Raw genomic sequence first — 16,532 nt, forward strand, 5'->3', positions numbered from 1 at the left:
ACACTGGCTGTGCTTACTTATCAGGGGTGGCACAAATTAAAGAGACATTTGGAATATTGAACTGAATCAAATCATACACTCAAAAATTGAATTGGAAATGGTAATCGCTTTATCTGTCAGAAAAAGTGCAATTATATATTGTGCAGCACTAGTCCCATTCTCAGTTTATTTAAATAACTTTACAGTGTAATAGGCTTCACAGGAATGTTTTGAGTACTTTCTCTGAAACACACTTAATGACCTTTATCTTTAAAGCTTTTCAAATCATTGATAAAAAAGAAAAAGAAAATGATTGCAGAATACTTCCCAGTTAGTACATAGGATGATGCATGTTGTTAATCCCTGCATATGATGTGTCTTTCAGTGTGTATTGTGCCGTTGGAGATTCCCAAAAAAATATGTAGTTGTTCTCCGGGATCGTTGAGTGTCAACACAGGAAAAGTTGTTGCTGTGGTTACAATGAATGGTAAGAATAAAATGAACTTAAGAGAAACAGATCAAGTGGCTTTAGCGTCCATATCACATTCTGGGCAAAGTGCCCATAGGGACCTGGGTTGGACTTTAACCTGATTTCACCCCATAGGGCTCTCCTACTCGCTTCCTGCCACTTTTCATTGTCCTATTTGAATAGAAAAAAAAACAAGGCAGTGCTATTGGCTTTGTAAATGTGTCCTATTTCTATTCAAACGTTCCCTATAGTGGTCTGTGCTGGGCAGGATTTTCAGTCCTGCGCCCCCCCGTTCCCACAATATTCTGTCCCGTTCCGCAATAATGTGTTTTAGTCCCACTCCCGCCCGCATCTATAACCTTATGTGCATCTCCCGCTTGTGAAAGACCCAGGATAGGCAGGAGGGATGTTCAGTTTTGCGTTCTGTCTCACAAAAGAGGCACTTGACAAATGAGAGACTGCCAGATGTCTGATTTTAAGTTTTATTAGTTCTGAATGTACTACATAGGTGATAGTAATGTAAGCTACTTTTCCTGATTTTTCCAGGACGATATGATCTCAGTATGCCTGAGATGAAATGTGAGGCATGCAAAGCCACATGGAGCGCTGGAGTGGATGACTTAGTCCGTAATGACTACTGGCCTGCTACCCTTCACTTTTCCACGGTGTACGCTACAGATGTTTTTTGTTCTTATGAAGAATTGAAGATGGCAGCACCAGGACTGTCCTGCCAAGCATTCTTAAGAATGCTTGATCAACGAACTGTCCGCTTTGGCCGTGTGAGTATGAGTGGTGGGAATCACTAACAACTAGTACTAGTATTGATGTGTATCGCAGAACGACTATGGTGACATTATCAACACACTGATTATTATAATTGGAGCATGTTGATGAAATCAAAACAGTGATTCAGCTGGACTCGATACATTAATAGAACATCATCTAAGATTCAAAGTCTTTGTGTAAAAACTACCACTCAGTAAAGAATCTAAATTCATACACTAAATGTACAAAAATATTGGAGCAATTTATCAACTCAATCACTCAAAACATTAGACCTGTGTATAAGATCAAGTAGTGATGTCACATCCTAGTCATGCAGTTTGCATTCAGAAAAAAAACAAATAGGTCCATAAAGACATTGGTGAAGTTTGCTGTGGGAGTCGAGTTTGCTGTGGTCTTTTTTGGGGGGGACTTTGGTCGTGATGTTTTTTGTCCATGACATACAAAGAGATAAAGACTTCCAAAGATCCACTGGGCTGAGCGACTGCCTGTGGAGGCTCGATGCAGGAGGATTTGGTGTCACCTTTGACCTTATTAACTTTAGTTAACTTAACTGTGAATTATGTTGACATGTTTTACTGTTCTGAAACAGACTGGGAAGATCACAGCAGACAGCTTCAGAAAAAGCTTTTTGGAGTGGGAGGCTGTTAAATTTGAAGTGGATAAGATCTGCAGGGAGGAGCATTTTATCTGTCCTGCATGCACCCCAGACATGCTTGCTGTTTCTGTGGATGGAAATCGCAAGCACTACCGCTTTAAGAACACAGCAAGGTACTTACAAAATGTGTGTAATTTGCAGTGTTGTTAAAGTAACCTTTGCTGTGTCATATTGAAGGTCAATGTGTACCTTTCTTTCAATTAGATCTGAAGAACAAGCCTTATTTGATGGCATCTTCATTGCAAAAGATGATGAAGTAGAAAGATTTGTGGATTACATTCATTCCAACACCAACCATGTAAACTTGTTGTATAATATTTCTAAAAACACGACCAATAACATTTTACAGTTGACATTGTTTGGGTGAGTCCTGACTATTTATATCAACCTTTTTCCATGTTGTAGGTCTCTGGAAGAGGTGTCTGTGGAGGGGAGTGGTCAGCTGCCAGGGAAACTTCTCAGAGATCCTCTAGTAAAATTGATGAGGAGGGACTTGAGCTTGCGGTCTGTCGACATGGAGTTTTTCTCGGCGCTCTCAACATGTTCAGGGGAGAAATATATGCTTATCCCCTCTACCTGCAGAACAAGCTGGCAAATAAGTCAATAAGCTTTTTTGCCATGGATGTAACCTGCAAGTACTGGCCCTACCTCCACAAAGTGATAAAAAGCTGCCAGGAGCTCCAGCACCTTCTGAGCATGAAACCATTCCTCTCAGTGTTTCATGCCAAAGCCCATGATTTTAAATGCGAGGTAAGAAAACATTACCATGTCATTAACTGTCCCTAAACACCTGAAAGGTATGTTGGCAGCTTTTAAGTATTTTCTTCAATAGGTTAAATGGAGTGGAGCTTACCAGCAAGGGGCCGGATTGACACTTGGGGAGGAGGTTGAGCAGTGTAACGCCTTCCTCTCTAGGATTGCTGTGACCACAAAGCACATGTCCAAAGCAGGTAAGGTAACCACACACTGCACTACTTAGATTGAAAGTGTTACAAGAAAATTGTAGCCAGTGAGGGACATGTGGTACAACACAGATTAGTGTATTTTTTTTTTTTTTTCAGGACGTACAGACATGCTTACACTGATGGCCATGCGCTGGAATCAGCAAAAGTTTAATAACTTGGCTGCTTCACTTGCCTGCCGATATCAGAAGGTAGAGATGAGTATTGTTATTTTCTTATATTGTAAATACCTTCTATTGTATATTTTTGTAGGTATAACATTTTTATTTCATTTCTTTTTTTTGTTATTTGAAGGCCGCAAAACGCCTGGAAAGCCAACTTCAGGATCTGGAAAGCATGAAAATCCAGCTGGCAGTGACACAGGTTGAAGTTGAGGGCTGGGTCACTGATATTAAGGAGTGGGCAGAAGGTGATAGTTATACTATTATTTCAATGTCTCAGTTCTGCAGAATAATGGGAGACATGCTTCTGCAAGTAATTACTGTTTTAAAATGAAATCATACATACACTGTTTTCTTGGTCATTTACTTGTGCAGTTAAAATGCCAAATTTTAGTATGTAGTGCATGCACACTGGAAATCATGTCAAAACAAAGTGCCCTGAAAGTACCTGAATGGTGCACAATCCAAAAGTTGGAACATTGGACATTTCGGTGACATTCAACACTTTATTTTAAGGTGTCCTTCTTAGAGTGTAATTATAAATTTATATATGGAGTAATATTAATTAACTACATGCACTTACTATAGGATTAGGGTAGGATTAGGATTTGGTTGAGGGTTAGTTACATGTAATTATGCATAATTTATTGTTATTACTATTTTAAGTTCATGTAACATATGTAACAAGGACACCGTAAAATAAAGTGTTTCCGAAATTTCTTGCAGGTAGCGGATCCCATCTTGGCTACGTTGTCATTTTCTTTGGTACCCTGTTACATACTTCCTCTACACGCTAATAAATATGAAATGAATATTGAGACTCACCTGTCCTTCCTCCAGGAGCTTTTTTTTATAAAGAAAAAAAAGCAGCAAAGAGGTTAAGGTAATCCTTATGACTTCCCTGTGGCGTTCTGTGTTACACTGAGACTTAGCTCGTTTCAGTTACTGCCATGAAAATGTAAGTGAAATGTTTACACTTCTTTTCTTCTCAGCAACAACATCCCAAAAGAATGCCGATCTTGACGCGGTGACCAGTAGAATGGAGGTGCTGGTGGCCAGCATTAAAAGAAGGTCCCAGCGCCTTTACAAAGACACCGATGGCAGCAAAGGTCGGGCCCGGATTCGGCGCAAAATCAGAGAGGAGAAGGCCATTCTTAGCTCTGTCGTTGAAAAATACAACAGTATGGTTCCAGATACAGAAAGAATCGTCTTTGACATCATTCTCTCTGACGAGACAGTTTGGCCATGGCAACTTTCACATGGTGGTATGTACACAAATCTGTTGACAATTTTGTTTGATTCACATAGTAGCACAAAACAATTATGCCTTATCCCAGATTATCTCAAATATTATTTGAAAAATAATCATACTTACAATTTACTTATTTTCCACAACTGTATCCCAGACGCTGTAGATTTGAAAATCAAGAGGAAGGCGTTTGATGTTGTGATGGCAATAAGGAGACTTGAGGAGGAGAAGAAGATTGTTCTTTCTGAGATGGCAAAGCATTGGAAATCTCTCTCCACTCGTGCAGACACACTCAAGGAGATGTCATCCCAGCTTTCCAGTGAGGCATTGCAAAGTACGTATTTAAGTAATGTGTTGTAATACTATACTCTACATTGTAATTTTTTTTCTGATAATTTTTTGTTTTACTCCCATAAGGTGAGCTGTGGGCTCTAAATGAAGAAGGGATCAAGGGTTTCCTCAGTTTAACTTTGAGAAAGAAGCAAGAAGTCACCAGAATGATGAAGCATGCAAGAGACTGCTATGCTCAAGTTTTGACTGGAACAAGTATGGACTTCCAGAATGATTGGGATGGATACGACAGTGATTCTGAACTGTCAGTTTGAGGAGCTCTCGAAGTGATAAATGACCAGTTATTCACTTTTGGTTCGATTTCTTATATTTGTCAGTGTTTTGTTTGTTTGTTTTTAGTAGTGGGGGCAGGTCCAAAAAAATCACCAGTTAAAGCTGCCGTCGCCCTATTTCTGATACCGTGGGGGGGCAGAAATGTTCAGTAACACCTCAATCCGACTGGATCCGACTCCTCCCCATGGATTTCATGTTCCGCAGTGAGAACCATCTCGAAATGTTGCTGTGGGGGCCACCACGGTCAAATCAACAAAGAGGAAACACTGTTTGTAAGTCAGATATGCTTGAATAATAGTAATTATCATATCTACATGTTACATTACAACAATAATAATGAATGTAGTTATACAAACTGAAATTAATTTAAGAAACTGTTTTTTGAATAGTCGTCTTCTGTTTATGGTAGAACAAAACTATGTGCAGAAAAGTTTACAGGAAGGTGTAAATATGTATTTTACTAATAATAATAAACATAATTCCACTGATGTCATCTGCTGTGGCAAATCTGAGTTTTCTGACAGTTTTACATGGACACACAACCCCATTTTCTTCTGAATTTGGACTCTTGCATCAACTCACCTGCTACAGATGGTCTCTGAAAGCACCCTTGACAGGACTTATTCAGCTGCTTCTCATGTGCAGTGAAGGTACATAGAGGTTCAACAAATGCAAAAACTGGCCCAAGACTTGAAAATGTGACTTAATTATAGACACTATAGTGGTTATTATATACACACAAAACAATTTTTCTGAATTTGGATGTTTATTTGGGAAGTGTCGTTGAATTACTTCAAGACTTGCTTTAATAACTACATTTCCTGACCTAAGCACTTTGATTTGCCTTATATACTATATTTAAAAAAAACTACAGTTGAGTGTTTAAAAATACAGCCTAATGGCTTGTTTGATTAATTTGGATTTGTTGTACTGTTGTGAAAAACAAAAAAATAAAACTATAAAAAGAGAAGCATTTTTTTTATTTATTTTCCATGCATAGTTATTTAAAAAAGCAATTTTGTGGTTGGTTTTAAAATTTTGTGGTTGATAAATGTTAATAGCAGAGACTAAAGGGGAAAAAACATGAGAGCATATTATGGGTTAGGGTTAGTGTACATACAGTATACAACATGTGTTTTGGCATTTTTGGCACACTTCTTCCTCGGCTTACAGCATACAGACACAACTCGCATATCTCATTCAACCATTTCACAAGTTGATGAAAGGGTCTTGACATGGGTCAGAAGGTATTAGAAGTCATAAATGATGAACCAATCCACCAGCTCTGCTCCTACAGGCACCTATGTTAAGTGCTTTCGGAAGAGATGAGTTTTCAGTTGTCTTTTGAATGCTGTCAGGGATTCTGCATTCTGGATGAGGGTGGGCAGATCATTCCACCAGCATGGAACTGTGAATGAGAATGTTCTAGAGAGTGATTTTGTGGCTCTGTGTGATGGTACCACAAGCCGTCGCTCATTGATCGATCGTAGGCTTCTGGTGGGGGTGTAGACTCGTAGAGCGAGTGAAAGTAGGAGGGAGCTGAGCCAGTGGTCGATCTGTAAGCAAGTGTCAAGGCCTTGAACTTGATGCGAGCAGAGAGTGGCAGCCAGTGCAGAGAGATGAACAGAGGAGTGACGTGGGCCCTTTTGGGCTCGTTGAAGACAAGACGAGCTGCAGCATTCCAGATCATTTGTAGATGTTTAGTTGCACAAGATGGAAGTACAGCCAGAAGAGCATTGCAGAGAGCATTGACCTCTGAACCTTGAACCCAGTCCATCTTGGTTTGTAATTTAGCAACAGAAGGTGCTAAACACATAAGACCAGCATTTATATATAAAGCTCTGGGCCTCTGCTGTCATGTAGATATGGTCACCAAAGTTTACCCACTGTATAAGCACTGTCAAATATGGAAATAAGCTATCTCACCTATTTAACGATTCATTTTTTGAAATCTGATAACACCAGTGTGTTCCCCATCCCAAAAAAACACAGGGGTATCCAAAATTTTACACTTTTAACTTAATTGTGAGAAATATACCAATATACTTTAAAACTACAACTCCCATAAGAGACGCGCCACACAAAGCGAGTGCTTATGTGTAGTTATTCCGGGGTGGGGGTGGGGGGACATGTTCGTGTAACTATGTAACTATGGCCGTGAATGGGCTTCATTCCATTGCAGATTGCCGCCGGCCGACGAGCACACAATACATGAGACAAATACATTAAACTGTATTTTATTATTATTGTTATCTTTATTGTTTAAATCCTCAAATACAACGTTAGACAAAAACATCAATATTACGAATACTGTGTATTTTTTTATCTTTTTATTCAAGAAATGTTTTACAATAGTGCAAAAACACATTTCTTAGAAATCTAGAACATTTCCAAAAAAGCATATATTAAATAAATTAAGTCAATTTTGCACAAATATATTTTTTTATCTTCTTATCCGCCGAGCGGCACATACTACGTCACTTCCGGAGTCTTCGGTCGGTAATCGGTATTACCAAAGTCCTTTCTCTGGTATTGCGGCTGGTACAAAGCTGAGCAACTTGTTGTTGCTGGTGACAACCAATGACAACCGATTCTGTGAATGAATGCCCGCATTGCATTGTGGAGTCTTTGCGTCTAGCTCGGATCATATGTTCTGTATTACAGCATACTGTATTATTTCACCGTAAATAAGACCGAAATATTAAAATAAATAAATACCATAACATCTAAATGAATATTGACAGTTTTAAAAATATAAACAAGAAACCCAGATTGGCCCATATAGACTGAAATAACAAAAGTAAAAAAATATAGTCTTCTGCTTTTACCCATCCGGGGTAGACTTGAACACACACATTTAGTGCATCAAGGTCAATGGAAGGCCACAGTGCAGCAGCCAGGGTTTCATGTGCCTTGCCTTTAGAAAACTTCCTGAATTAGAAAGCATGCTTTCAAATTTTTAGAGGCTTCTGGACCCTCTTGACCTCTGGTCCTGGTAAGCCTGTTCATTTATCCACCCCTGCCTACCTCAGCTACCCTTTACAGAAAATGTATGGTTTAGCTGGTGGAATCAACGGTTCCTTAATGGTGTCAATTAATATGAATGAAAACATGTCCCACCTTCCTACATACTTTGTGCATCACATTACAATATATCATTTGATGCATTGAAGACTTCAGATGATTGGCTAAACCACAAGGTGAATGGAAAGACAAACAGAAATAAAGGTATACATCGATTTATTTGAACACAGCTTTTAACAAAAATCAATAATTAAAAAATAAATAAAAACAGCATGACAGCATGTTAGGGTGGAAACCATTGAAAGTGTGTAACGCGGCTCCTCCTCATCTAAAGTAGTCACATCCGCAAGCAGGATGGCTGGGCCCGTAACGGCAAACTTGACATCTCATAGCAGGTATTTAACTCATTGAATTACAGACCAATGTGTGACATTACACATGGTTGGCACCTGGTGAAACTGGCAGGCCGGCTCCCATGTCTCCTCCCAGATTTTTCCACTGTAAGTATCAGTAAAAAATAACATTAGAACAGTGAAAACAGGAGCCATTTTAACAATAGTTTCACAGCATAAATATTTTCAAAAAATATTGTACGGTCTTGTATTTCATTGTTTTTATAAAACCTATACATATATAGTGCTTGATGAAATGTAACAGATAAACATCAGCCACTCTCATAGATAAAGTCATAGAAAGTCAATAGCTGACATCAGTCAACAAGGATGAGCTTGGCCGATACTGATGTTCTGCCAATATATTGGTGAAGGTCTACTTCCTACATAGACATTACACCGGGGGAATTATGCATAGTACTGAAAAGAGCAAGTGGCTAAATCCTGTAGACAATATTTGACACTGCATTTATTCCACCCTATACCAATTGGTATATTGGTATATACCCTATGGGTCTACAATTACAATATTGTGCAACATTTGAAGCAATTTGTGTTGATTTAATCTTGATTACAGCTCATGAAAAAAAATAAAAAAATCAATCAACTCACTACATTATAATAAAGAGGAATACAGAAATGTCGACCTTTCAAAAATAAATGAACAACTCTGACTTATCAAAAATTGTTAATGCATACACTCTATACTTGGTGTGGCTGCTTTTGCACAAATTCCTGCATCGGTGTGGTGTGGTTGGAGGCCATCAGTGTATGGCATTGCTGAGGTGTTATAAAAGCCCATGTTGCTTTGATAGTGACCTTGAAGTTGTCTCTAATGTTGGGTTTGGTTTCTATCTTTGTCCTCTCTATGGGGTTCAGGTGAGACGAGTTAAGCACAGCAATACCATGCTAAGCAACCCAGTTACTGCAGTTTTCGCACTGTGGCAGGGGCAGAGTCCTGCTGGAAAAGGATATCAGCATGTGCGTAAAGCTCGTCAGCAGATGGAACCATGCTCTAAAATCTCCAGGTAGAAGGCTGCATTGACGCTGGACCTAAAACCTAGTGGACATGACAATTCTCTCAACGCTGCTTTTTGGTTGCAAAACTTTGAGACCCACCTGTACATTTAAAGTTGTGTGTGCTACAATATAAATTTCAACCTTTATCCACTACCTATGAGATGGTAAAAAGTGGAAAAAGAGTACATGTATGAAGGCAATATAAACCAATATAAAGCAGTACTTACCATGCAGAGCAAGGTAACCATTTCACCCTTACTTCCTCTTGCCCCTACAGAAAGACAAAAACATATAATCAGGTTTTGAATTTCATAATTTTTGGGGCAAGGCCACTTGGCCTTCAGTTGAACTTAAATGGACTCAAATTACCAATGCTTAAATGGTCAGTATTTTGTGATATGTGAAATGCCAGATGAGCCACAGACAATGGAGAGATGATCAGACAGCCTAATGAAAAATATATTTCTTACCTCATTTATCCTTCGTCCTGTTATGGAGTCATATTTGAAAACTTTTTGCCTACTACATTTCCGGCAACCTTAAAATGACAATAATAATAATAATATTAATTAACCATAAATGTAAAAAAACCCTGGAAATTAAACTTAAAGTTAAACTTAAAGTTTCATAAAACCTGGGGAACAACTTTAAGCATTGTCCTTGAACTTTGAAAACGTCAGAAAATACAGCTAAATAACTGAAGAATACATATATAAAGGGCCATTCACACCAAAAACGATAACTATATAAAAAATATTGTTCTCGTTAATATGATAAACTATAACGAGATTGAGAACAATATTGTTGGGGATCGCTTTTAAAGCGATTTTGAGAACAACAAAAAGAAGAGCTAACAACCAATAGGAACCCATCACATCTTAGCCATCACATTTATTAACACAAGGTGAGACTTTGCTTATAGCTGGTCAGTCTGTCTGGACGCTTTTATCGTTATAGTTCCTGGAATGAACTGCTCTTTAGCCATTAGATTCAGTGATTTCATAGCCGAAATTTAGCCTAATTATCCTACTGCCTGGCCTAAAGGTTATTGAAGCAGATTGTGAACAGTGATAGGGGGGGATAAGCTACCTGGGCTGCCCACTGATGTGTGCGTGAGTGTGTGTGTATTCATCTCTCCTCAAGTGTGTATTGCTCATTGCTTTACTCCTAGAGTGTGCTTGTTCGGTACTGAAAGGTATGCGTGCGAGGACAAACTCCTTTGTGTATCAGACTGGCCACTGAAAATTACTCACATTAACTACGGTAATTGACTGCACTTAAATTCACCTAAAGATTTCTGTATTTCATGAATAATGATTACAAAAAGGAGAAATTCATACATAGTGTGCTAAGACCACAGTTAACTTAGACTTTCTTTTTTTGGGGGGGGTTGTTCCTTCACAGGAAGAGAGACAGGGTGTAAATATAAAATATAAAATGTCTCCTTTTCCTGGGCCTGAGGGTGTGGATCGGGCTGGGCCTGAGGGTGTGGATCGGGCTGGGCCTGAGGGTGTGGATCGGGCTGGGCCTGAGGGTGTGGATCGGGCTGGGCCTGAGGGTGTGGATCGGGCAGGGCCTGAGGGTGTGGATCGGGCTGGGCCTGAGGGTGTGGATCGGGCTGGGCCTGAGGGTGTGGATCGAGAGGGCCTGAGGGTGTGGATCGGGCTGGGCCTGAGGGTGTGGATCGAGGAGGGCCTGAGGGTGTGGATCGGGCTGGGCCTGAGGGTGTGGATCGGGCTGGGCCTGAGCCTGAGGGTGTGGATCGGGCTGGGCCTGAGGGTGTGGATCGGGCTGGGCCTGAGGGTGTGGATCGGGCTGGGCCTGAGCCTGAGGGTGTGGATCGAGGAGGGCCTGAGGGTGTGGATCGGGCTGGGCCTGAGGGTGTGGATCGGGCAATGTCGTCGTGGAGTTCCCTACAATATTGCATGAGTATGTTAATTTTCAATATTTCACCATCATAAAAAAACAGGCATGACTTAAATTACACAAATCCTACCTTCTTTGATCAATACAAAATTGTAGGCCTTTCTCATGGTGGCCACAATTTTTAGGTTGTCCTCAGTGGGTAGCAGATGGGTCACCACATCAGACACCCACTTTCCAGAGGCCTTATCTTTCTTTGCGAAAAATAGAAGGGACATAGCCCAATGCACTTAGTTTTTTCACCTGTAATAAATAAATGCAGACAGCAAACATTAGTTATTCCCACTGCATTACTTTCCACCCAATTGGAAAACAAATTTGCATTAAATACATTAGTGCTAATGTTTCTAATATCGGGCTAAATGCTCCGTACTTGTATAGCGCCTTTCTAGTCTTTTCGACCACTCAAAGCGCTTTTACACTACATCTGCATTCACCAGTCATACACATTCATACGCTGGCGGAACAGCCGCCAGGGGCAAATCGGGGTTCAGTATCTTGCCCAAGGACACTTCGACACGCAACCAGGGGGAGCCAGGGATTGAACCGCTGACCTTCCGATTAACAGCCAACCCGCTCTACCTCTACCTGAGCCACAGCCGCCCGAACTACACAACTTACATGACCAACCTTACAGCTTTTCCCCTTAGAACATTACATGATGTTTTATTAACAAGTTCGGGAGGAGCACGTTCAGATAATTAAACCCAATTAGACACGAGTGGAGCAAACTCTGCTAATCAATCCAATCAACGAGTTAAGAGGTGTATATATAACAACAAGCTTAGCTCTGTCCGTTGACAGTTTGACAGCATCCCTCCACCACCCCATCTCCTCACTTCTAGCCCTAAATACTTTTATAACAATGGGGGAAGTACTCTGGGTTCAGGCAAAAATCCTGAGCTCGGAGACCTCCCCCGGACCGCACGCCAAATACTCATAATCTTACTCTGTTAAATTGATGTAAGTGTGAACTCGTGAAATATGTACTCTATACCAGTGGTTCTCAAAGTGGATTTGTTTCGAATGAGAAAGTTGTGCTTAATCGTTAAGAAATGCTTATCAATGACGATGTAATGATCTAGAATCTACATATAAAATCTTGATTATGAATGCACTAATAAATTAAAACATTAACATTGAACTTTTTTTGTGATTATGATTAATCAAGTCAATCTGTTGTGAATCACTTCACTCAGGTCATGATGAACCATTCCTCCTGCTGCTTAGCTTGGCTTATTTGCCATTAAGATAGCTGATGAACATGGATAAATGTTTGAGTCAGTCCACATCATTAAGTGACTCAAAATCCAAAGTTGACTAAAGACCAAGTGCACACCAGCTAGAAAACACGGAATAATGAACTTAAGAGAATAAAAATGGCTTCAAAGTATACAAATGGTAGCAAGCATATGCTTAATTGTTTTGATTATGAGGGGGTCCTTGGAAATTCTTCTCCCACACAAAGTGTCCTTGGCACAAACAGTTTGAGAACCCCTGCTCTATACAACCAATATTCATCTAATGTTGTGCTGGATGCTGGTGGTCAAATAATTAGCAATCTGGGATTCTAAAGGGAACACAAAAAGTCCTGACACCCTTCAAAAATAATTATATTGATTGGACACACACAAAACAAAATATGATAAAAATACATTTTGACTGGACTAACTCTTTATGGCCACCTATTCACCTGATCCAAACACTCTCCTCCCCCCCTTGGTCGGTTTACCTGTCTCTGCCCACGGCAAATGTAGATTGGGGGACTAACAGAAACACTCATTTGGGAACGCCACCAACGGACATAAAATAGCCAGCTGCACTACAGAACCTGGTCTCGGTCCTACTCCAGTAGGTATAGTCGAATCCTTTCCACTTTTAACCCGACATTAATCTCCCCTGTAGTAATTCAAATACTTTTTTAAGTTGTGTCTTTGTAATAGGACACCTAGAATATGGCCTTGCTTTTAACAACACATATGTTGCACACAGCATGGCTTTCACACATGTCCTGAGTTATTTTGTCACATCATCATGCACTTTCTCTAAAATGAACACAGCGCAAGGCACTATAAGTGTGCGATGCAATATTCACATGCTAGGGGTGGTAGTGCAAGGTAAGAGCATGTTATCTACTTACATAATCATGCAAGACTGTCTTTAATAGTGACTCTGGATCTGAATTCTGTGATCTGCCTTTAGCAGAGACAGAAACTTCAGTAACACGCATACTGAAGTACCTGTGTGGTACTAAAGCAAGGTTATATTTGCAATGTAGCCGGTAGTATATGTAAACAAATGTACATGAGCGCCTGGTCAAAAGAAAGTCTATTCTATGCATGTCAAGCAAATTACAAATTAATTAAAATAATATGTTACACCAATGCCATCTATGACTACCTCAAATTCATTCACTGACAAATTAAACTTATTTTTGTAAAATGAGGCCCTTGCCCTATCACAAAATATTAATGAAAGTGAAACAAATCATATTGCTTAATGAAATATGAGCATTTCTACTTACTGCAATATGGGCAGAGTCCACCACTCTTCCTGCATTTCTGTTTTTTAAGACCCTTTCCCCCCACTTCCTGTCCAGGGTCACTTTTTTGGCCGCTACTTTCTTTTTTGGGAGATGGCTGCGAAACAAGAGCTGCAGGTTTTGCGGCTCACCTGTGTTAGTAAAAGTATACCAAAGTGAGACATCAGATCCACAGTCACAGAGAAGAAGTAGAATCAATATACAGTTTAATTTGGCTGTATACAGGAAAGAGAGGAACACACAAAGCACAATGCAATTCAGAATATGCATCTCTAGATTGACACAGGATTATTATTATTATTATCATACAGTGAAAGTGGCAGATGTAGGAGACACCCAGGCTAAATCAATGTTGCCTATGGCATTTGGTGCAAAACAAGCAATCAAAATGATATCAACCATATGCCTTAAATTATCACTGTTTTGTAACACAGAACACTTATCATACAGGGTCGTTTAGTAGGAGTATACTTTAGTGTCCAATTGACCTAATAATGAGAATGTATAACATTTAAAACCACATATTTGAATATTGGACATAATGCTCTATTCGACCTTCCCTCACCTGGTTAGGTGCTTGGCAGGAGGGGCAAGGCCTGAACTTCTTTCGAGACATTTTGAAATCTACACCACACACACACACACACACACACACACACACACACACACACACACACACACACATTTTCTAGAGTGCACTTAAGACAGTGTAAACAAACACAACATAACTTATTGGCATAATTGCTTTCTACCAAAACAATGAGAACGATTGAGCAGCTAACTTTAAGGTTAACTGTTTAGTGTTTAGTGTCACTGCAACAATAACCATGCACTTATTAGTCTCTATGCCATGAATTTTCTACAGGATAGTTGAGGGCTATGTAATAAAAATCTGAAAATCTTACATTCCCCTATGATTGTACCTTACATGATAATATGCGACAAAAATGAACTTGATTTCAATTAACTTAGCTAACTTTGCTAGCTTGCACATTTGGTGCAGTTCAAGCTATATTTTTATAATGTCTTCTATCATTTCTCGTCATAAGAAAGGGCCACCTTACAAATCTAAAGTTTCTAAACACAATTTCTTGTCCTGATCCAACCGTTTTTGATGTGTAAATGTAAGAAGAGTATCCATCTCTATTAATGAACCCTTCTACTTACGAGTGGAAAATCGCAATGGACCTTGGGATCGCCCGTGACGTCAGCGTTATTAATTTAGAGGATTTAGTAAAAATAATAATTTTAAAAAAATGATTAATTGAACACAATCGTAGCATATTAAAATCAACAAACCTCCGATACAAATACGTTATCTAGCATGCTCTAGTGTTTTACCTATGATAAGAAAACGCTTTAAAACTGCATACTTGCACGCGCTCACCTTTTAATTACGTTTTACCTGCAGTTGTGCGTTGCTTTGGTCAAACTCACCTCTGAATGCCGTTTTACCTGCAGTTGAGTGTTGTTAAACTCACCGCTGAATGTGGTTGCACACCATGTGCGTTGTTAAACTCACCGCTGATGAACGCGCTTAGCTTTTGAGGGCCCTTTGATATCAGATTACGAGGGTTTTTAAACATCAAACACCAGTTGGGGGGCATTTGAATCGCCCTGGCATAGATAATGTTTGGTAGCGTATTCCTTTTTATTTTTATTTATGGTTGTCTCGACCCACAAGGCAGACAACGGGTTGCGGTGTGGTGATCGACCCAAGACGTCAATTTCAACGCTGTTGAGTTCTATAGAAGTCTATTGGACTGCCCGCACGTTGAAAATGAAGCCGAAGGTATACCCAGTGCGTCAAAAAGTGACGCCAGGGTCCCTTGACCATGCGTCAGACATTTGACGAGTAGGGAGTGAGACTGTGTTGGGTTACTTTCTGCCTTTGGGTGGCTACGAACACAGTAAAGTAGATCAGTGCTGAATTAGTGTGGTCTGTACTGATTGGGTGACAACAGTTCAATTTAGTGGCTGTAAAATCCACAGGGCGGAACTCATTATCATTTTACAAAACGCCGTTTTTTACGCCGTTTGTTTAGCAAAACATGCTAAAGAGTGACGTTTTTTGGCACTAATGGCTTGCCATACACTTTATCTGAGGTGCTGAAGTGAACATTTGTGTGTGGTGATATGTCTGTCTGATCAAAAGTGTTTAAAATAAGTTTAGTTTATCCACCTCCTCCTCTCATCGGGTAGTACCCAGGGCCGCAACACGCTTTGATCTCGCCGCCACGCGGTCACGTGGTTCATGTATGAATGTTGGTTTAGGCGGGACGGACACCAGCAGCAGCTATATTTGCAGCAATAATCGGTAATATTAACGCAATAGGTCATTGATTACCGTTATCACTTACATTACATACATATAACAAATTTTTTCTGGGGCGACACAATTTAATCACTTTTTTGCTTAACTTTGGAGGGAAAAGGGGCCGTTCACGAAATGTAGTACACATTTACAGCAGCAATTTTTCTAGTATTACAGTATGTAATATGTGCAGCAACTTTAGGTAAATATTAACGCATTATGATCACTGATGATTAGTTGACTACACTTACAGTAGTGTATTCTATTTGAGAAGTGATGGAAAGACAGCATAAACAATGTGGTCTGTTGAACTGTAACTGTAAAGATTGTTACGGAGTGAATTAACTATGTACCTAAATACGATCAATAACATTACTGTTAAGAGAGAGAGGCCATGAAGAGCTTTAAAAGTAATCAATAGAATTTTAAAGT

At 39.7% G+C, this 16,532-nt stretch overlaps 2 protein-coding genes and 1 long non-coding RNA gene across 7 annotated transcripts in view; 1 reads left to right on the plus strand and 2 right to left on the minus strand.

The window, feature by feature from the left end:
* The window catches only part of LOC119911600 (coxsackievirus and adenovirus receptor homolog), a 127,488-nt gene that overhangs the window by 65,146 nt on the left and 45,810 nt on the right, over positions 1–16,532 (minus strand). The window lies entirely within an intron of this gene.
* Positions 371–5,013, plus strand: LOC119911593. The gene is made up of 11 exons (XM_038730503.1): positions 371–466; positions 995–1,227; positions 1,824–2,002; positions 2,094–2,187; positions 2,295–2,639; positions 2,722–2,839; positions 2,951–3,042; positions 3,146–3,260; positions 4,005–4,277; positions 4,419–4,595; positions 4,679–5,013. The coding sequence occupies exons 1-11, from the start codon at positions 460–462 to the stop codon at positions 4,864–4,866; spliced, it is 1,821 nt and encodes a 606-aa protein (XP_038586431.1). The 5' UTR covers positions 371–459; the 3' UTR covers positions 4,867–5,013.
* Positions 8,366–10,013, minus strand: LOC119911677. Its single transcript, XR_005445959.1, has 3 exons — positions 9,792–10,013; positions 9,549–9,592; positions 8,366–8,407 (listed from the first exon to the last, which is right to left on the minus strand). It is a non-coding gene; the product is annotated as an uncharacterized LOC119911677 (long non-coding RNA).

The sequence above is a fragment of the Micropterus salmoides genome, unplaced genomic scaffold (assembly GCF_014851395.1).
Source record: "Micropterus salmoides isolate LMB-PRFRI ecotype aquatic unplaced genomic scaffold, ASM1485139v1 Ms_hic_scaffold_2, whole genome shotgun sequence".
In the NCBI taxonomy this organism is placed as follows: Eukaryota; Metazoa; Chordata; class Actinopteri; order Centrarchiformes; family Centrarchidae; genus Micropterus; species Micropterus salmoides.

What these genes read in the sequence shown, in the direction of transcription:
- LOC119911593 (XM_038730503.1), top strand. An exon ending in TTCATTCCAACACCAACCAT is followed by an intron (nt 2,188 to 2,294) that starts GTAAACTTGTTG and finishes TCCATGTTGTAG; the next exon opens with GTCTCTGGAAGAGGTGTCTG. An exon ending in TTCCAGTGAGGCATTGCAAA is followed by an intron (nt 4,596 to 4,678) that starts GTACGTATTTAA and finishes TACTCCCATAAG; the next exon opens with GTGAGCTGTGGGCTCTAAAT.